This window comes from Oreochromis niloticus, linkage group LG23 (genome assembly GCF_001858045.2).
Source record: "Oreochromis niloticus isolate F11D_XX linkage group LG23, O_niloticus_UMD_NMBU, whole genome shotgun sequence".
Taxonomy (NCBI): domain Eukaryota; kingdom Metazoa; phylum Chordata; class Actinopteri; order Cichliformes; family Cichlidae; genus Oreochromis; species Oreochromis niloticus.
This window is the reverse complement of record NC_031986.2, coordinates 12,691,160-12,711,754: the sequence shown is the minus strand read 5'-3', so window position 1 is coordinate 12,711,754 and position 20,595 is coordinate 12,691,160. Positions and strand designations below refer to the sequence as shown.

The following is a 20,595-nucleotide window of genomic DNA, read 5'->3' as shown; positions in this document are numbered from 1 at the left end:
TTTATTATATTCACGCTCTTCAGTTTGTAAGGGAATATGACATATATAACAATCATGAGAATTTATGCATCAGGCCATTTTTGCAGAAATATGTTGACTGAGTCCCAAAAAAACCCAATCAAACCAAAGGCCAAGGAGTTCAAAACCAAGTAATCTAATCTAATGTAATCTAATGTAATCTAATCTAATCTTGTAAATTATATAAAAGTTGGGATCCAAAAAAACTTACCTGAAACATTTCTCATTATGAACATTGCTTACTGCCAGCTTATATACTTAGAGAGAGACAGTGTAATAGATCATTATAAATTGAATTAATATCTGAATTTTGTAGGCAACTGCATATGCTATTTGGAAATTCAACCACCCCTGAATGCTTAATGTGAATCAGTCTCATCCATTTACATAATTTTAAGTTGTGCAGTTGAAAGACCTTGGTTTGATTCCAGAGAAAGTTAAGCAGTGACATTAAAAGACTATGCCAAGTCACCAAAAGTATTATTAATATTTACATTGTCCTAAACTTCAATGTTTTTATTCACCACAAAATATACTGCAATCTGATATTGTTATTACCTTGTAATGCACAGTTTTTGTTTAATAAAATGTGGCTTTTAACTGTGTGAACGATCTACACATGAACCGTGTTGGCTTACATAACTAAATGATACCAAGTGTTTGCTGTTTATAGTTGTACTGTGTCGTGGTGGTACCTTTATTGTGAAATTGGGTTCAACTGTAGTTTTGTGAGTGTTTGGGCAAAATCTGTGTACAGTGGTCGTTTATGTAGCAAATGATAAACACCGGTTAAAGTGCATTAACCATATTTTGTAATCTAACATGTTAACTTAACGTTTATTTGAGATAATGTGTTAGATTTTTTAGTAAAGTTGAGTAAAGTTGGGACAACCTAAAAGTATCCTTAATATTCTTTTTTTTTCTTTTCTTTTTTCTTAGATTTTGAGAAATTAACTTACCATTTGCTACATGCCCTGACATGGCAGTAAACCAGCTTCCCATTTACAACATGTGGTTGTGTGTTGAGCTGACTCTGCAGTCCAGAAACCCGTTTCTTGGCAGACGTTTCGCCTCGTCACTGTAATGAAAGCATAGGTATAATAATGATGGCTTAGCTTTATTTAGTGTTGCAGTAACTCATGATAGTGAACCAGCATGAGCAAAAGCAGGTCCTCCCCTTAAGTGGGCTGCAGCCTTCATTATCACACCTGTGCTTTCCCTGCTGTGGCGGATCCACGGCGTCTGCTATGAAAAAGGTTTATCGCAGCTGTCTGCTTTGCTTTTTCGTCAGTCTGTTGTCTCTTGTGGTTTTATTTTTGTCAGCCTGAGTGTACCGCTGCTTCTTTGTGTTAACAGACGGAGCACATCCCCCCATATGATGTGGTTCCCTCCATGAGGCCTGTAGTTCTGGTGGGACCCTCACTAAAGGGCTACGAGGTAAGCTGCCTGCCTCTACAGCCGAATGAACAATCAGACGTTCTCACATAAAAAAAGAAAACCATGAATAATCTGAATTTAATTACAAATAGGACAAGAAATGAGATGACTCCTGTACATTTTTCACTGAGTCCCCCAAAATAGCCTTCTGTTGGCACTGTTAATTATGAACGTGTCATCGCCCACGTAACATCCAGATTGCAGCCAGACTAGCGAGGAGACGAAGAGGTCAGATGAGAATATGTTGAGTAATTGGCAGATTTTTGCTCGTTGCTTCCATTACTGCTGATAGTTGTGGCTTGTAGAAAAGCAGAATACTAGAACTGCGTTGAGGTACATCTGCAGTGGCAGGTATGGGACTGCAGATGCTCCTCAGTGATCACCAGCTTGTAGCTAGCTGTGTCCGTCATGTCCGTTTAGTGCTGGGAAATCTAGACTGTTCTCAACTGTGAGCTGTGAGAGCCAATCAAAACCTTTCAAAGTAAAACCTAAAATCTAGGAGTGTCTGAATGCGGACTTGTGGAAAGGTTGTCATTCAACAATGTTTTTTATGTTAAACAATTAAAAATGCTTTCACTGTTATGTCAAAATTTTAAAATGTAAACGTCTTGGTGCTCTAAAGGATATTTGTACAGACAGATTATGGTTAGTTATTACAGTGGTGCAGGGTGCATGCCTTTTACCATGTTTCCTGTTTTAAAATACCAATTATAACAACAAATATCATAGGTAAATGAAAAGAAAAAACTTTATACATAAACACCAGTACATTTCATTGATTTATGCTGCATTTGTTCACATGGTAACTATCTATGATGATGATGTCATTTCCATATTGCTTGCTCAGAGGTGCATCCGACATCATTATGTTTTTTTAGCAGCAGCAAAGTGCCATCTGTCTTGTTGTCCTGGATTTGCCTGATGGATGGTGGCTTATTCATACTGAGGATCACAAGGGAGAGCCGGAGCCTCTCTCAGCATGCATGGGGCAGGAAACGGGAAACGCACCGTGGACAGATCATCCACAGATTGTCCACCAGTTCCTGTTCCTATTTCAGTCCAATTCAAGAAACTGCACAGAAAGATTCTGAAATTCATTAGTGTTCAGACCAAGACACTAAGCGGATGTAAAAGTAGTAGACATAAAGTATTTATTGCTATCATTGACTATTCACCCCCCGACACATACACACATGCACAGCGCACAAAGCCATATTCCGAGATGAAGTCCCTGACCAATTTTTCATTTTTGCTTCGCAGGTAACAGACATGATGCAGAAAGCACTATTTGACTTCCTCAAGCACAGATTTGATGGCAGGTAAAGACAAATTAAATGCACACTTCTTAGGAAGAACTATAGAACTATTTTAATTCAAACATAGTCTTTATTCACTCCCAATAAATGTTAAGTAAAATATAAAGTTACTTGCAAGAAGATTGGTCCTTTTTCTTCTCTGTGCAGTCTTCAAAATCGAATCAGTACCCTGGTTAAAATAATTATGTCTTCTTTCTTACAGGATAACTATCACACGAGTCACGGCAGATATATCGCTGGCCAAAAGGTCTGTTCTTAACAACCCCAGTAAGAGGGCCATCATAGAAAGATCCAACACTCGCTCCAGTTTAGGTGAGTTTCACGTATATGTTGATTGAGCTATAGTCTGAAACTGTGAAGTTTAATTGTAAGTAGTGAGAATCATGCAAACGTCTAATGTCTGTCTTTGTCCCTTTAGCTGAGGTGCAAAGTGAGATTGAAAGGATCTTCGAGTTGGCCCGCTCCCTGCAGCTGGTGGTTCTGGATGCCGACACCATCAACCACCCTGCCCAGCTTCTCAAGACCTCCCTGGCCCCCATCATCGTCCATGTTAAAGTCTCCTCGCCAAAGGTACTCGGATCATAGGCAGACCTTCAAAGAGGAAGATTTTTGTCGCACTAAGAAACATTTTTACTCTCTCTGATGGGTTTATTATCAATCAGGCCATGGGTTACAAGGTTATCAAGTCAAGGCTGGACAAAACAGGAAATTAAGCATATATGATCTTCACAGTGACTGTCCAACAGAGTCATTCAGTTGGAGACAAACGTCGAGAACAAAGGTAATGGTCTCTCTGTTAGGCTCATGTTGTTTATCCACGGGTGTTACAGCTCATCACAAGCACAGTGTTACCTCAAAACTAGCATGAAGTCCTGTACTTTTTAAAGCCTCTGATGAACACGTGTGTGTGTGTTGGGGGGGATATAAATCTGCACTTTGGCACTTTTGCATGGGAGAGTATGTCCTCTTCACCTCCTCCCTCAGCACTGGGACTACAACAGTAACCACTTTGATCAACTGTCTTTCTTTAGGATTAAGTTTAATCAGACTGAAAATCTGCTGTTTACTGTTTGCACATGTTTTACACGACATCTTCCTAGCATGCTTTTCTACTGTTGACCAGTAAAACTGACCAGTGTACAGACAAACCAGGAAGATGCAGCAATATTAGGCTTATAGCATCACTGCATTACTGAGGTCATGAGTCCTCCAACATGTTTGGACAGTTAGTTTATTTCAACCATTAACTGTTACTTGTTTTCATCACGTTTTGGTCATAAAAGTTCTGTCTTAACAGTGATCGTAAATAAATATTTTGAGGCTAAATTTGACACAGTTTAACCCCATTGGATATAATATTTATTTATAGATGTAAACATTATTAAAAATCCCAAATTCTCAGAAGAAGGTGCAGATGATATGAGCAGACAGTTCACCCAAAACTGAGATACTTTTGGTTTCTTTGTGTGTGTTCCCGCTCTTTCATCCAGGTTCTGCAGAGGCTAGTCAAGTCCAGAGGGAAGTCCCAGAGCAAACACCTGAACGTCCAGCTCGTGGCAGCAGACAAACTAGCCCAGTGTCCACCGGTAAGTCAACTTTCTCCTCCTGCGCTGGCTTGTGGCTCCTTGTTCTCGTACTTTTACAGTTTCTGTATTTAAAAAGTTGCCCATAAACTTTGTTTCTGCACTCCCAAACAAATGAATCTTAAGGTTAAACGAGAGTCAGGGAGATTTTTATGTCTTGGAGAGCAAAAACTGGAAGCATTTGTATTTGTTGAAGCTGTTGATATGATGTTTATTATCATTAGTCCTTGTGCTAATGTACATTCATAGCTGGGCCTCACATACAGTGTCAGAGTGGACATAATCTATTCCACTCTGCTGCTAACAGGAAATGTTTGACATCATCCTGGATGAAAACCAGCTGGAGGACGCCTGTGAGCATCTCGCCGAGTACCTCGAGGCATACTGGAAAGCGACCCACACCTCGATGGCGACGCCCCTGAACCCCCTGCTGGGACGCAACCTGGGCCCCACCACACTCACGCCCTACCCCACCAGCATCTCTGGACTGCAGGTACACATCCACCTGTGCCAAAATTATTTTCTTTGACCCTGATTTGTGTGGGTCAGATAATAAAAGTACAAAGAGTAAACCCAACCTATTGCAAATCATGTTTACTCATTCTCTTCTTCATTCATGTTATTTAAAAAGCGTTATATGTTCTGACTTTGCAGCATATTTGTTTTTTGAAATAAATTGTTGTTTCTAGTAGAGATGGACCGATCCGATATTACGTATCGGTATCGGTCCGATACTGACCTAAATTACTGGATCGGATATCGGCGAAAAATAAAAAATGTAATCCGATCCATTAAATATCAAAAAAGCATCTCACAAAACTTGCGACACAGCGTAACTCGGCTCATAACCATAGCACGTCGGAGCAGTATGCACCACGTGATAGAGCGGCTGTGTGTATTTGTAGCCTGCTACCAAACCAGCATTTCATCTCCGAGGAAGTTATCCCAGAGAGAAGTAAAGCAAGTGTGTAAGTTCATCTCTGAATGTTTGTAAAGCATTCCCACGTTAAGCTTAACAACCGATATATGGAGCGACTGCCTCTTCTCCCTCACCTTCCTGCCGCTACTTCAATCGTGAAACTGCTTAATGATCAGCTGATCGGCTTTTCTGTTGCGAGTCAGTCTTTCTTCTTTGTTTTTGGCCCACTTTGCACCAGAAAGAGGAAACCAGCGGCTGAACAACAGCAGCACGTTTAACCTTGATAAGCTGTTGTTAGAATTTATTTAATATTACTTTCTAGACCAGGATCCTTTTCTACGTAGCTGACGGCTGGTAACTGTGCAGGGGCGGATCTAGCAAAGTTTAGCCAGGGGGGCCGATAGGGCATGAACAGGGAAAAGGGGGCACAAAGACATACTTTTCTTTCTTATTCTCATTTAAAATGTCTAGCTTTTAATAAATAATTATCTGAATCTTACACCCAAAGTTTTAATCTGATGTAAAATGTATAGAAGTCCATTACTATATATAGTAACTGTTAAGTCTAATATACCCTAGTAAGCTATAGTACTTTTTCCTTTGGGAAGGTACCATCTGTGAATTCTGCAATTCTGTTGAAGAAAGATGTTGAATCTATTTAATTATTCTTGAAAAATAATTTGTTTCTGTGCATTTTTTTTCACCCTGCATCAAATTAAAGTTGATTACATCGATTAAGCATCATGAGGTGGAGGGTGGGGGGTGGTTCCCTTTTTTTTTTTTTCTTTGCTGGGAGTTTGCAACCCTATTAGTTAGGTTGCTTAATATTTCTGCTAAGTACTCTTTAAAATACCAGAATAGGGAGGATGGAGTAGGTTTAAGTTAGGTTTTAAGTTAGGTAAGGTTTATTAGATTGATCAGTGTTGCTGAACTATAAAATATTTTGGGTGCAGTGTATTTTTTACACACAGGTATAACAGAATAGCTTTAGTGTTGTTGTTTATTTAAACTTGAGTATGAACTTATACAAAATGCAGCAAGATATTAAAAAAAAACAGTTTTATTGATTAAAAAACACTATATCGGATTCATATCGGTATCGGCAGATATCCAAATTTATGATATCGGTATCGGTATCGGACATAAAAAAGTGGTATCGTGCCATCTCTAGTTTCTAGTCACAACAGTTGGAGTTGTGGCATTTTGTTCTCTGGGAAATAACAGTTTGTCCATTAAATCTACACCAGAGTGTTGGCACTGTAGCATCCTGCATCCAGTTGTTTTAGATTCAGCTGAAAGAGAAAGATCCCTGATTTAATGTGTCAACAAAGAAACCATTGATGCTTCCCTCTGATAACCTTGCAGATATTGAGTGAGCTGTTCTTAGTGTGTCTTCAGTGAAGAACCATGAAATTTTAAATATTTTCAGTGGTGCCAGAGCCTAAATTTCTGTCACGCTCAAAAAAAAAAATACAGAAGACTCTGTGTCAATGCAAAAGTCATGTACACATTTAATCCATGTAAGTTGACTCAGTGTGGACAGTAAGGGACAAGGATAAGCATGTTTATCAAAATGCAAAACTTGTCTACTTGTATTTTTACATTATACTTACTGTCATTGTCACTGTGATCTTTCATCTTCTCCCTGCGTCATCAGCAACTCAGCACAGCACAGTCCCACATATCAGAGAAAGTTAAACCTACACAACTGTGTTGTTGCATCAATAAATTTGGTCAAACTTTTTTGCTTTGCCATGTGTTTGCATGTTATTACTGTCGTCTGTTTGCCTAACCGCACAAATCTGACAGTGCATATTTGATTCGATCTAAATATCTCTGGCTCCTCCTCTTTTTGAACAGATTTTCATGATGTCCATGCTAGGCAAGTCATAATCCTATTTGCTGCAGGCAGTGAAATCTACACCCACTGATAACTCCCCATTGGAAATTGAAAGCAAACACATGTGTGCATTTGTGTGGATAGTGTATTATTAGGTCTCTTCCTTTCCTCCTGAGCCTTATCTATGTCCTTGGTATGTTCGTGTGATTAGCAGAGCCAAAGAATGCGACAGAGCAACCACACAGGAGACCACTCGACCCCAAATGAACGTCGCAACCTGATGACATCAGATGAAAACTACCACAATGAGCGGGCACATAAGGGACGCAACCGCATGTCCTCTGGCTCCCAGCATAGCCGAGAGCAGCAGGACGCCTACCAGGACTACCAGGATCCCTATCAGGATGCATACAAGCCACATCGCAATCGCAGTTCACCGGGCAGCTATAGCCATGACTCCCGGCACCGGCTCTGAAAACACTCCTCTCGCCACAGTGGCCCACACGGCCCAGAATTCCACCCAAAATAAACGCTGCAATAGAGCCAAGATGGTCCCAAATTGTACCTTTTTTTCCCCCCCTTTTTTTGATCTACTTGGCTATTTTTCCTCTTTCAAAGTAAAAAAGAATCACATTCAGGTATTTTCTTTTTAATCGAGTTGTCAGGGCAAACCCCCATCAGTCAACAGTGTGAGTAGTGAGGAGGTTCAGGCCAACATTAACAAAACTTGTAAAATCTCTTTGAGTTTCTGGGACCTTTTTTGGATTTTACTAACATAATGCTCAGCAGATGTGCAGCACAGTGCTTGTTGCCGGTGTCAACAGTCTAATTATGGATAGTAGTCAGATGGTGATGATGTACTGTATGGGCTTCTGAGTGCCTGAAGCGTCACACCAGGTCAGATGGAAGCCCTCTGCACACAAACTGCTGAAAGGCTGCTGCCCCCTATCCTGGGCCATGTATAAATCCTCTCTCCATTTAGCTTATTGCATGCTTGTAGTTGATCAACCTCCGCATCCACTTCACTGATGTTTTACCCAGCATTCTGGACTCTCCCATGATGAGGTGTAGATATGGAGGTCCAATTTTCACCTCGTTGTGGATAGGCGCTCGTGGTGGGTTCGTGGGTTGGTTATGCAGATGATATCTGGCTGCTAGTTTTGAAAACTGGTGCTTCACATTCCCAAACTATTTTGCTATTTGAAAGTCACTTTGAGCAAGGCCAGCTTTTGTGTAGCATAGCTTCAGGATTTTATTTGGGTGAAGACCCTGACCGTCATAAGCAGAACAGACTCTGATGGTGCTGGGATCAGACCTCTGTTACACTGTAGAGGAAGGCAATACTGCTGCTGTTCTAAACAGCTAGCACTTAGAGAGTTAGACAAGGCAATAGCCGAGACTGTGTGATATTGTAGTGGATTACAATAGCAAAATTCTACTTGAGATGCAGTTGATACTGTTGAAATATGGACTGGCATTAAAACCAATGCAGGAGGAGCCTCTTTAGCTGGCTGGGATGTTCTGTCTTGAAGTTTTCGCCCCTGCCAGCAACCTCTTTTTCTTCTGTTTGTTTGCTTGTTTGACGTGAAGCTCCATCTGCTGCTGAAGCTACAGGTTATTTTGCATTTGTTAGCAGTAAAATCACAGTTACGTAGAGGTAAAACACGCATACAGATGTCGGTTAGCATTAAGTCAAGTCACTGGTTAATCTCTGTCAAAGTTCCTTTTGTTGGCTTTAAGGGGTTGAAATGACATAAATGTTACACGACAGGATTGGTTGCACCATGTTCGTTCCCTGTGTAGCTGGCATGTTTCCCTGACTGCAGAGCATGTTCCCTCCAAAGGTAAAAAAAAAAAAAAGCCCACTGTAATCAAGTTGGTGTTTGTACAAGTATGAGGCACGTTTCTCCAAAAATAGAAAAAAAAAAGAAAAGAAAATGTCCCAAAACTGCAGACAAATGATATCTCTGGATCCTTGAGGTTAATCGCTCATTCAGTACACTGAAATGACGCAAGCAAATATTTTGATCATTTAGAAAATGTTAAAGTGGACTGCATGGTATAAAAGTGAAGCCATCTCACTGATAAGTTTCTGTTAGACCAGAAATATGTTATATATTAGAAAGTGCACTGAAACAACCGACACAGGCTGAGCCCTCACAAAAAAAGGGCAGTTTGCCCACATGGTGCTTTGTATGGAGCATGAGAGCTGCTGTGTTTGCTAATGATGATCTTAAGTTTTGTTATCAGAATTTGCTGTACATATCCCATTCTTTTAAGAGATAGTATTATCTTGTGATTCTGACTTAATCATCTTACTATTTCCAGATAATAAATGGTACCATTGGACCAACTTTAAGGTTTTCTATTAAAACAAAGTACTTTAAAAGGTATATTAGGTAACATTCAAGTGTCCTATTATAGTTTATGCAAATAAGAGAAAATCATGAGGATAAAGTAAGGAATCACGTTGCGTGTTATCAGAAGATAATAAGATGAGCAAGTTGTCATGTTGACAAGAAAAACTGCTGGAACATTCTTTATTATCTTGGCAATTTGTGCTCTTTCGATAAAAACTATTGTAATTTTGACAGTTTTTTGGCTTCCATATTTCTCCAGGACCAAAAACACAAAGAACAATCCAAATGCCTGTTTTTGCAGTGTACCTCACAACTTCCTGTATGTGATATGATACATACAGGAAGTGAGTGACACGGCTACATCACAAGGATTCAAATGTTTTCTTTTATTGTATGGAGGACCAAACGTGCTATATAATTAAATACTAAATTTAAACCATGTTTACTGAGAAATGAATTAAAGCATTAAATATAAAGTATTTATTCCCCCAAGAAAATCAATCAATCAAACTGAAAAACTGAGTAATAACAATCTAGTGTAATAACACAGTGCAGTTACTTTTAACTAGTTTGCTTTAAAAATCTATTTATTTTTTTAATAAGCTTAGTTTGGTCCCAATCATGGCAAAATCTGAGCTCGGCACACCTGGAGAAATGTGATTTTTAGGAAAATTACCATATGCACAGTAAGAATTAGAATGTGTGTCAAAAGAGTTTTCTTTGGCATGTTAAACAAATACATCTATTCTAAATGTTATTTCCCTTATGACAAAAACGATGTACAGTACTGACTGCTGCAGCACCAAATTAGATTGGTGCCTTATAAATAGCAAATTACTATTATTGTTTTGTCCGAGATCTATACAGTGTTCTCATAAACGTTTAATAGGAAGTGGGAGCTGTTTTTAGGCAGATTTTTATTGTAAGTTACTATTACTTTTTTTTTTTTTTTAGTTAAACATGTTCAGTTACGAATAAGTACAATTTGTTCACAAGACTTTGCAAATTTGATTCTGGTATGGTGTTCTTATAAATTACATCAGATGGTGATGTAGCTACAGCACAACTAAGGATAAGCATGCTGCAACCACTAGGTGGCAGCATGAGCAGGCCTAATAAAGTCTGTGTTGAAGCTGTAAAAGAAAATTGGCACTGAAAATCTTTGGTTGCTTGTGAGGTGCAGAGTTGTCCAACATAGGACGTTAGCTTTACTAAATCTTGATGATATGCACTTCAGCCGGTCAGGAGGAACTTCTTCAAACTGTAGCATCTTTATTCTTTATTTGAATATTCAAAATCTAGACATGAACCACGACCCATACAAGAGATATTTAGCAGTCCCCAACAGTTCTACAGCCTGACACAGTTTTGAGGTGTTGGGAGGCCTGATTAGATCATTTGGGGGGTTTTTTTTAGAAAAGGAGGCTGACGTGACATAATTTGACTTTCCCTGATTTTAAGCAGCTCTTATAAATGGATTTAAATGTAAAAGAAGGTGCAGTGGATCACTTTGCATAGATCTGGATAAAAGTGCTGAAAAGAATAATTTATTAAACAAATTGAATAGCACAAATGAGTAAGCAAAAACTACAGTGGTTATTGAGCAGCTGTTCCTACAATGTGAATCTGGGATAAAGGCACAGATTATTTGTTTGCCTTTGTTTCCTGGTTATTTCTCTGTTATCCAAATGGGAAAAGAGTGCATAAAACTACTGTTTACAAGCAGCTTATCTGTCTCATTCTGCCCCATAGCATAAAATCCATTGGTTGATTGAACAGCGAGCCATCTACCATTCAAAATGAAACCAACCAATGCTGAGCTGGGCTGCTTGAGACAATCAGAAGGGATTTCCTGACCAGTGTCCCACCATCGCTCTCTTTATGAAGAGAAATGTAAGAATGAAATAATGCCACACTCACTCACAGACCTCCAAACCTGCTTTTCTTTGTTCCTTCTGACTTTGTGTCAGCAAAAGTTTCTCTGCAAACAAAATTCATCTCTGATTGATTTTTCTCTCTGACTAAATCTCCAGGTGACCACAAAACACAGAATGTGTAGAGAAGATTTTCTTTGGTATAATGTAAAACACAAAAAAGAGCGAGAAAGTAAAAGAATAAACATTTATTCCAGTAGAAAAACAATACATGAATATTTGCTGTCAATTATTTTTATAAATGATAAATGTACATAATGTCTTTGAGATGCGATTTGCTGTATACATGTGCTGAAATAAGACGACGTCAACCCGTGTGGGACAACAGCAAGGTCCAGTATACAAAGTTTCAGTAATGTGCAATACAAGACGGCATGCTGTTTTAAAATGAGGAACTTCATGTACTGTACTATGCAACCGCAAACTGTGTACATCGCTTCATGCTGTGGCTTCTCCAAACACCCTTTTCCAAGCAGCTTCATCTGGACTTTTAACAGATTTTTGTGTTTCTCTGTTTTTTTCTGTGGAAGAAGAAAATCTAAGCGGCTAATGCGGTATTGCATGCATAATAAACCACTCTAATTTATAAAAAGGAATTCAAGAAAAATACATGGAACTGGAGGTGACTGTGTTTCAGCCAGAGCTTCAAGTGACTTAAAAATATTTCTTTTTCAGAATAAAAGAGTCGTTCTAAAGTCGTGTGTTTTAAATTCTTTAAGCAATGTTTCGCACAAAAGATAAAAAAAACCCCCAAAACATTATTTGTCATCCTGCTGGTAGTAGCAATCAGAAAATGAGTACACTGTAGTCCTGAAGGGATGGACATGGTCAGCAACAGTACTCAGGTAGGTTGCAGCATTTAAATGAAGCTCAGTTGGTACCAAGGGGCCCAAAGTGTACCAGGAAAACCATTCACAACATTATACCAACACCAGTATGACACATTTTAGTCCATATTCGCAGTTGATCCACACTTTCATGTCGTTTACACCAAATTCTGACCCTACCATCTGAATATCACTGCAAACATCAGGACCAGTCAAGGTTTTTCCACTTTACTGTTTTTGTGTGTGAATAGGTGAACGAGCCGTGTTATAAATTGCTACGAGTGCTCAAATACAGTAGAAAAGAACCATTTACCTGAGCTGGACTGACTAGGTAATCTCTCATGAAAAAAGAACTGAAAAACTGCAGATGAATTAAACTACATGCTAAAAGGTAATAGCACTTAAAAAAAAATAACCTTACAGGTATTGAAATGTTACAAAACAGTTTTCGCAAATGTTAAGTAAATAGTTACAATGCCAATATTTTATCGCTATGTCTGTTTCACATTTTCATCACCTAATTGTAACATCTAATCTTGCCTCTGGGATTTTATAAAGAGAGAAAATTAATACTGAGTAGTGTTGAGTTTGGCTTACTGAGTTTAATTTTCCGTAGAGGCTGAATAATCTCACACCATGATGTGTAGTTAAACTATATGGAGAAAAGTATTGATCCACACAGCCACTTAATTTTTTTTAATCACTTATTTTCCACAGCTGTGGTAGCCCTAGTTCATGCCCATCAGGTATTAATACATAGTTGGGTCACAGACTTAACATATTCCATGATTGTATTACTAGTATTACTTAGTATAACAAGGACTGTCTCGCAGATGGTGTTGGACTAACGCTGAAATCTAGTCAACTTCTTTAACACCAAGCTGGAACAGCTATTTCTTGATGGATGTTGTGGACAGTTTGTCACACAGGAACAGCACAAGAATCAGTTTTTATTTCTTGTGATGAGCCAAACTCAGGCCTTCAGCATGCACAGAAACTTTCTATTTGAGTGCATTGGTCAACATTTGCTTTAACTTTTCCAAGTCAACTTTCTTCATGATGATGGCCTTATGGTCTTTCTTCAGCTTCTGGATGTAGTCCACCACCATCATGCCTCGGGTGTAGGTCCCCTCCAACTCCACTGCCACCGCAACCTGAAAGAGAAAAAGAAGAAATTGTTAAACAATATTAGAATTTTTACTTAACCTGATAAAAATCAGGAGTTGCTTACCTCTTCGCTCTCAGTTATCAGTGTATCATCGATGGCAGCAGCTAAGGCATAGACGTCACAGGAATTGAAACCAGTTCCTGCAGTAATCTCCTTCTGATAGTCAGCTGATTGGGCTTTCTGTCAAATCAGTACATCAGAGGTAATTTGACATTTTTCAGTGATCTTCAAGGGAAAAAAGTTACCACTAGAGGGCCTTAACTAACACTTGTAGACTCCTCTTTCAAAGTATGTACACTCTGTTCACACTGCAGGAATGATTATTAGTTATTTTGGGGAATATAGTGCAAATTCTTTGGGGGTGTTGGCTTATTGGCAAAGTTTGAAGAATTTATATCACAAAATTACAAATAAAAAAATCTGTTTAATAGTTAAATCAGTGCAACAGGTTTTGTTTCTTGTATACTTATTTACGGTGCTTATTTTCTTTTTTTTTTCTTTTTTTTTTTCAATGCAAGCAGTGTGTTTATTTACAGTGACGTAAAATAATACACAACAATAAATCCCTGTGCGCCTCAGACTCCCGTGCCATGTCTTTCTCCCAGTGTCCGTACTCCGTGCCTTCGCTCCCAAGTGTCCATGCCAGGCCCCTCTTGGGAAAATAATAGAGGCAGACGTTAGAGACTTTCCAACTGTGACAGGCTTACACTCAGTGATATGTTTAAAACACTGATGGGTAGTCACGCAGAGACCCAGCATTGGAGAGAGCTCTGCCGCACTCCTAAGTAGCTCCTCCGACGAGGCTTGATCAGCTGCAGGTGTGTGATGATCTTTAGGTGTGACCAACCACCTGGCAGGGCCACACCCATCAGACCTGAAGGTGCCTGTCACAGCCGCACCCACACAAGCACACACACCTGCCTATATACACACAAGTGTGGACATCAGGAACAGCAGCACAGTGCAGCAAAAACATATAATATGATACAAGTCCATAACTGCTCAGGGACCCTGGGTTGCTCATATCCAGGTCCCTGACAATTGTGACATCATCTAGTCCAATCATTTTTTCTGCTGGCCTTCTTCAGGTGCCACTGCTTCACATCTGTCATTCCCCCTTGCAAGCGTCAATAAATCATTTTCAAATTCTTCCGCTGATCTTTCCTTATTAAACTATTATTAACTGGTGGTAATTTGATGTTTATCTTGACAAAACAGACATCTTATTAAAACTGTGAACACAATTTACTAAATTAAACATCTATATTGAAATATTATAGTGAAGCGTAACGGAAAATTTCTATAATCTCATTTAAAGAGTTTAAGTGCTTATACATGTGCTTTGTTGTGGCACTGTAATAGTGAAAGTTTCTAAACCTAGATGAACTTATTTCAGCCTCAGTTGATGGAGAAGGCAACTCCCTTTCCAGGTGCTGATAACGCCAAGGGCACAAAAGAGCATGCCCATTGTTCCGTTAGGTTTCATAGCGAGCCTCGTGATATGTGGTATACCACATATCACGATCAGTTTGTGACTTCCTGGATGAGTATGATGATGTTTCATGTCTGTGTTTGCTCTCCTTTATGCAGTAATTAAATAGCTTGACCACAGCTGACCATGTCGCAGACAGTATTAACAGAGAATTCCACCACAGAAGCTAAAATGTATACATAAATCTGCCTAAATGTCCACTGAACACTTACTATTGTGTGCAGGTAGCTAAAAGGGTAAAACTGCTCAAATTCATCTAATCCCTCTCTCTTCTAAACACCATACAAGGAAACAGTTCTATTAACTAAATGCAATGTTACTGGTCATAGAAATTTCAAAGCAGAAGAGCATCAGTGCCCTTCTCCACCTATATGCAAGGAGTAATGTGTGATACAAAGATAAATGTATTTGTAGATGTAGATGTCATTCATCACAAAGACAAATAAAGTGTGTGAACTAAAAAGCAGACAAAATTTTAAAATGCAGAATTGAAGTTTACCACTTCTCATAGTCTTGCATTACATGTAACATTACACAACAATACAGATCTGTTGGAGCAGATATTGTTCGTGCTAACACGGAAACTTGCCAAACAATGATAATTTCACCATCATTGAAATGATGATGATTAAATGTGCCCCTTTCTTCCTCCAGCCTTTAACGCCTTAGACATTGTCACATAATGTAATAACTGAAATAAGAAGTAGAAAAGAAAAAATGAACACTTAAGAGATTCACATGAATAAAACGAGCCTATAGAGATTTTACCAAGTTGTTCTTGGCAAACAATATGTGTTTGGCACTACAGTGCATTTGAAATTCTGATTAGAAAATCTGCAAGATAAAAAAATTAAAATGTTGTCCACGCATTTCTAAACATTCCAGGATCCATGCGTGTGGATTTGTAGGTCTGGTCTTGCAGTCTCAGCTAACTGCTCTGTTGTTTTACCCCTGCCACTTCCTTTCTGTGCTCCACTCGTGTATTGAACCATGCAGTATGCTTGTTCATCTTAACTGCTATGATGGCTGCCAGAAGCTTCCATGTTCCAGGTTATTGGCTGGTAGTTGGATGGCAGTGGTCTCTTCTGAGTATTCTTGGAGATCAGGACTGTCTGGCCTGGTCTAATAGCAGTTCATTTATAGGCTAATAGGTTCATTTGTGCTGCCAGACGCTCTTGGAGTGCAGTCAGCTTCTTTAGCCAATAGGCATGAATCAGTTCAGGTCTCTGTGTTTATCACTGTCTATCAGTTTGATGTTCAGTGATCCACTAGCCCAGCGGTCCCCAACCCCCGGGCCTCAGACCGGTACCGGTCCGTGAGTCGTTTGGTACCGGGCTGCGAGAGTTGAAGCTCAGGTCTGAAATGTATGGTTTTCAGGGTTTTTATCGGTTTTCAGCGTTATTTTGTTATCGTTATCGTTAACTCGGTTTTCCTGGGTCTTTTCATGTGTGTTATGAATAAATCTTCTTTTTTTCGGTATCGGTACTAGTTTTATTTTGTTGTGTTTATCCGCGACACCTTAAAGGCCGGTCCGTGAAAATATTGTCGGGCATAAACCGGTCCGTGGCGCACCGGTGCTTATTTTCACTTTCCACAAATCTTGAACAAGGACGTCACTGCAAAAAGGTCCTGCTTAGACAAGTTCCTGTAGGAAAGGTGCAATTTTAGCTCAATGGGTTGAGCAGGTGACATTGTGACTAGGATAAAGGGAACAGCCTACGTTTCTACTTTCACAAAGTTATTATTTATGACTGTTAAGAGATTTTTTAGGATTTTGGGATTTTTATTATGTTATGCTTAAAAGTACGTTTCTTTATCTAAATGTGTTTTCTCTTTTCAGTATTAAGCTTAAATAGAGAAGTCACATTTTGTGCAGACTCCTAAATGGGGAAGTTACATATACTCTGTACTCCACAGGAAGCCTGCACGCAGCACGGGTCTATTTGATCTCTTCCTGTATCTCTTCCTGTATGTGCTCTGTGAATAAAGACTGTTTTTTTTTTACTGCAGGGTGCGAGTCTCCCCCTGAGTCTCTCCCTGAGTCTCACCTGTGTACACGTTAAACCTGTCTGAGCGTTTTTATTCTGACCTGAGTTGCAATACAGGAAAACTCCTGACAATGACATAATTTTTTATCATGCTTACTGTTAGTTTTAACTCTGAACAAAAATGCATTATTGTAATAATACACTGAACAAACTTACCATCCTTGAAAGATTGGAAATCTTTTTCATGAATTCGGCTTTCTGAGTACATTGAGCAAGCCAGGTGTCACAGAAAGACTAAAAGAGGGAAAAGGTAGTGTGCAAACGTAAGTCTCTGTGTAATTCTCAGTCAGAAATACTGTCATTGCATCCATTCAAATCTTATTTTAAATGTCATTTCTGTCAGTGTCAAACCTTTAAAACTGTATAATTGTTGCTTGTAACAGAACTTAAGCATACAGGAAGTTCCTGTTCAGTTTGTTTCTCTCCTCACCCATGACAGGCTGTTCCTGCAGGTGAACTCCCAGGTGGAGATGTAGGTTGGGCAGGTGTAGCGGTCCAACACGATGTAAGCCGCTTCTGGGTCGGCTACAAAGTTAAACTCTCCACACACTGTGGTGTTACCTCTGGCTGCACACAGACATTTTACAGTTCTTGTTATTATTAAAATAGATAAATAAAAACATAAACCACTGAAAAGATACATCAGGATAAATAAAAGCCTACATTCACTGTTTCCCCCCATGATGTAGAGCGCCTTCAGCTTTTTTGGCAAGGAAGGGTCCAACTGCACTGCGACAGCCAGGTTAGTGAGGGGAGCGGTGGCTACGAGGATTACCTGAAGGCAAAGGACTGAGTTGTGCTGATGACTGGAGTGCTCTTGTTATTTATAACATAATTATAACATTATAACATATGCATCTTTTTTTTTTTTTTAATAAAAATGAGTTGAGACAATTTGTCAGTCGGACAAATTTATGCTTTACTAAGATGAAAGTTTTATATAGAATTTTTTGTGTGCACATGTAAAGAGGAAGCAAATGTACCATCAATGAAGACAGCTTACTATTGGCCAGGTGATGTGATTTCATGTGTTAGAGTTCAATTAATTTGGACTCCACATCACCATTACACCGTTTTAAGAAAATCAAAACTTCAAGGCACTTCTATTGACACAATGTTGTCACTGAACCAAACCACAAAACATTTACAGAATATGAGTATGATAGATGCATTTAGATAATAAAGCCATTCCACTTCCCCAGACAGGTTTGACAAAGCCATCTAACCTGTTAGTCTATGGATCTCACATAGAAATTAGGATCTTAAATTTTATTAACAGTACATTAGCAACATGTTTAACAGAGCAGACACTCACCTCTCCAGCATTTTCTTTCACAAGCTTGATCATGGCCTGCACAGCGTTCTTCTTCTGCAGCAGATCCAAGCCTGGAGCATCTGGATCTGGGACATCCCCCAGCCCGTCTTTCCCGTGGTAATCACCCGCATGCTGTTTGCGGGCCAGCAGAGGCTTTGAGCAGCCACGATACACTGGAATCTGTATTGTAGGTTGCATTTAATAGCAGATCATCCAGCATGCAGCCATGCAGTCGGATCTGTCACCATATCCATGTACAAGGCTCTCCCACACTCTGCTAAAAACTTACGTCCAGCCTGTTGCAGACTTTCAGGACACGCAGTGTGTTCTTGAGGACGTTCTCCAGGGGTGTGTTGCCATGGCAGCAGGTGATCCCCAAAATCTCCACATCAGGGTTGGCGAGGGCCACCATGATGGCCATAGCGTCATCCACCCCAGTGTCCACATCAATGATGAGCTTCTTCTTCATCCTGTGTTTTTCTTTTCACATTGTCATAAGCTTTTACTTATAGAACAACCTTATGTTTATAGTAATCCCAAAATATGAACATGAAATACGAATGAAAGACTCCTTCAACGGGTTTTACGGCCAAGGCACGAGAATACATTTTAGATCCCTTTTATAGCTTTGCCTTTAGGCTAGTTTCCAGTGTTATAATGTATGCACTATTTAGTGTTCAGAATTGCATTCTAATGTTATTCTAAGGTTCACAGTATAGTGAGATTCTAAGATGACCTGAAGTAACAATAAACTGTATAATACTCACCGGGTGAATGGATTCTGACAGATGCTTACAGCTTACTGATATGAGCCACTGCAGCTGAATGCTGTGATCTGAAGACTGGATAGAATTACTTAGAGGCTGCATTAGCTCTTGGCTAACTCCGCCCAGTGGGAGGTGGGAATTCCTTCATAACCTCTGCAGTGTAGAGCGCTTAAATTGTAATTCTGCCTCTCATGGGAAGGAAGAATAAACTTGAAGATCATATTTGATGTATCTGTGCTTGCCAAATATTTGGGAAGCCAATTACACTCACTTTGTAGAAACTTGTGTCTTGACTCTAGAATAATGTTTAATTCACTGACTGCAAATTCAGGTCCTGTGGCTGCAAAATAAGCCAAGGTCATTACCCCTCTACCACCATTCTTGACTGCTGACATGAGGTGTTTGTGCTGATATGTTTGGATTGTTTTTTATTTGACTCTGTGCATAATGGCCAAACGTCTCCAATCTGGTCTCGTCTGTCCAAAGCACATTGTTCCAGAAGAAACGTAAGCTATGCTGCCATGCTGTTTTTAGAGAAAAGTTTTTTTCTTGTAATCCTTCTATAAATCCTTCACTAATATTTAGTTAGATGTCTCTAAGCAAGTGACACCTTGACCAGATGCTTTTGGCTATCATAATTCTGGCAGGATATTTGATAATTTTTCTTGACAGAATTGGTAGAGTTCATTTAAATGGGTTAATTTCCTGGCACAGACCTGGCTTTCAGGCATCGTTCACAAACTTTCAAGGGTTGAGGTCAGTGCTTTGGGAAAGGCACTCTAGAAGTAGCCTGCTTTATCTATTCCAAATCCAGTTTTGATGTGTATTTGGGATCATTGTCACATTGGAACACCCAACTGTGTCTAAGTTTCAACCACCTATCTGTTGCCCCCCAAAATTGTTTCTGTTCATCTGGAGGTAGCGTTTTCAGTGGGAGAAATGTTTTGTCACTGAGCCAAGTGACTTCTTCAGTCTTGAAACTCACTTGGATGGAACAGTACCACTTGGAGCAAAATGGCCTCAAAGCATGACCCTACCACCACCATGCTTGATAGGTGGTACAATGTTTTTAGGTTTAAAAGCCTAACCTTTATTCACTCAAACCAATTGTGGCGAAACAACTCAATCTTAGTCTGGTCTGACCATAAAGCTTGGCTCACTAATGAAAAGTTAATGTTGGAATGCTACTACGCAAGTAACCCTTCGTGCCCTCAATCTAAGATGGAGAGGAAAGAAGATCAGATCATGTGAAGCAAACTGAACAAATTATGAAGAGTGAAAAGGTGATCGAGTATGCATATAACTATATCCAAGCCCTTATATAAAAAACTTTATATATGGTTTCTTATAATGCTAATGAGGTCGATATTTAGATATAGAGCGATTAAAAGAAATAAAAGAAACACTTTGAAAATACATCAGATCTCATTGGCCAAAGTTAATCCAGGACGGCGGAAACCCGCTGCACATGCTCCGCCCAGGTGGGGAGGAAGATGGGAATGGTGGAATTTGGTGCCTCTAGCTCCCACTCATCTCTCTCCTTAACCAGACTCACCAGAGAACTGGTTTTA

The 20,595-nt window shown here is 39.5% G+C and overlaps 2 protein-coding genes across 6 annotated transcripts in view; one reads left to right on the top strand and one right to left on the bottom strand.

Annotated features, from left to right (window-relative positions):
* The window catches only part of LOC100697371 (voltage-dependent L-type calcium channel subunit beta-4), a 29,706-nt gene extending 17,604 nt beyond the window's left edge, over nt 1–12,102 (top strand). For 3 of the 5 annotated variants that reach the window (XM_013264506.3, XM_013264504.3, XM_013264507.3), the window contains 7 exons: nt 1,375–1,455; nt 2,716–2,774; nt 2,974–3,083; nt 3,190–3,341; nt 4,262–4,357; nt 4,662–4,847; nt 7,325–11,615. In XM_013264506.3, coding sequence (XP_013119960.1) covers nt 1,375–1,455; nt 2,716–2,774; nt 2,974–3,083; nt 3,190–3,341; nt 4,262–4,357; nt 4,662–4,847; nt 7,325–7,588 — 948 coding nt within the window. In that variant the 3' untranslated portion in view covers nt 7,589–11,615. Of the gene's footprint in view, nt 1–1,374; nt 1,456–2,715; nt 2,775–2,973; nt 3,084–3,189; nt 3,342–4,261; nt 4,358–4,661; nt 4,848–7,324 lie in introns of all 5 variants that reach the window. The other 2 variants (XR_003216407.1, XM_013264509.3) reach the window with 2 other exon arrangements.
* Nucleotides 11,581–19,114, bottom strand: LOC102082214 (inosine-uridine preferring nucleoside hydrolase). The gene is made up of 8 exons (XM_019351984.2): nt 19,025–19,114; nt 18,547–18,737; nt 18,258–18,437; nt 17,606–17,717; nt 17,373–17,509; nt 17,099–17,176; nt 13,466–13,582; nt 11,581–13,388 (listed from the first exon to the last, which is right to left on the bottom strand). Exons 2-8 carry the CDS (start codon nt 18,724–18,726, stop codon nt 13,236–13,238), a joined length of 957 nt encoding a protein of 318 aa, XP_019207529.1. The 5' UTR covers nt 18,727–18,737; nt 19,025–19,114; the 3' UTR covers nt 11,581–13,235.
* Nucleotides 19,115–20,595: the final 1,481 nt, after the last annotated feature.

What these genes read in the sequence shown, in the direction of transcription:
- LOC102082214 (XM_019351984.2), bottom strand. Translation starts at nt 18,726, where the DNA reads ATGAAGAAGAAGCTCATCATTGATGTGGACACTGGGGTGGATGACGCT. An exon ending in GCAGGAACAGCCTGTCATGG is followed by an intron (nt 17,177 to 17,372) that starts GTGAGGAGAGAA and finishes TCCCTCTTTTAG; the next exon opens with TCTTTCTGTGACACCTGGCT. An exon ending in TTTCCAATCTTTCAAGGATG is followed by an intron (nt 13,583 to 17,098) that starts GTAAGTTTGTTC and finishes CTGATTTGACAG; the next exon opens with AAAGCCCAATCAGCTGACTA.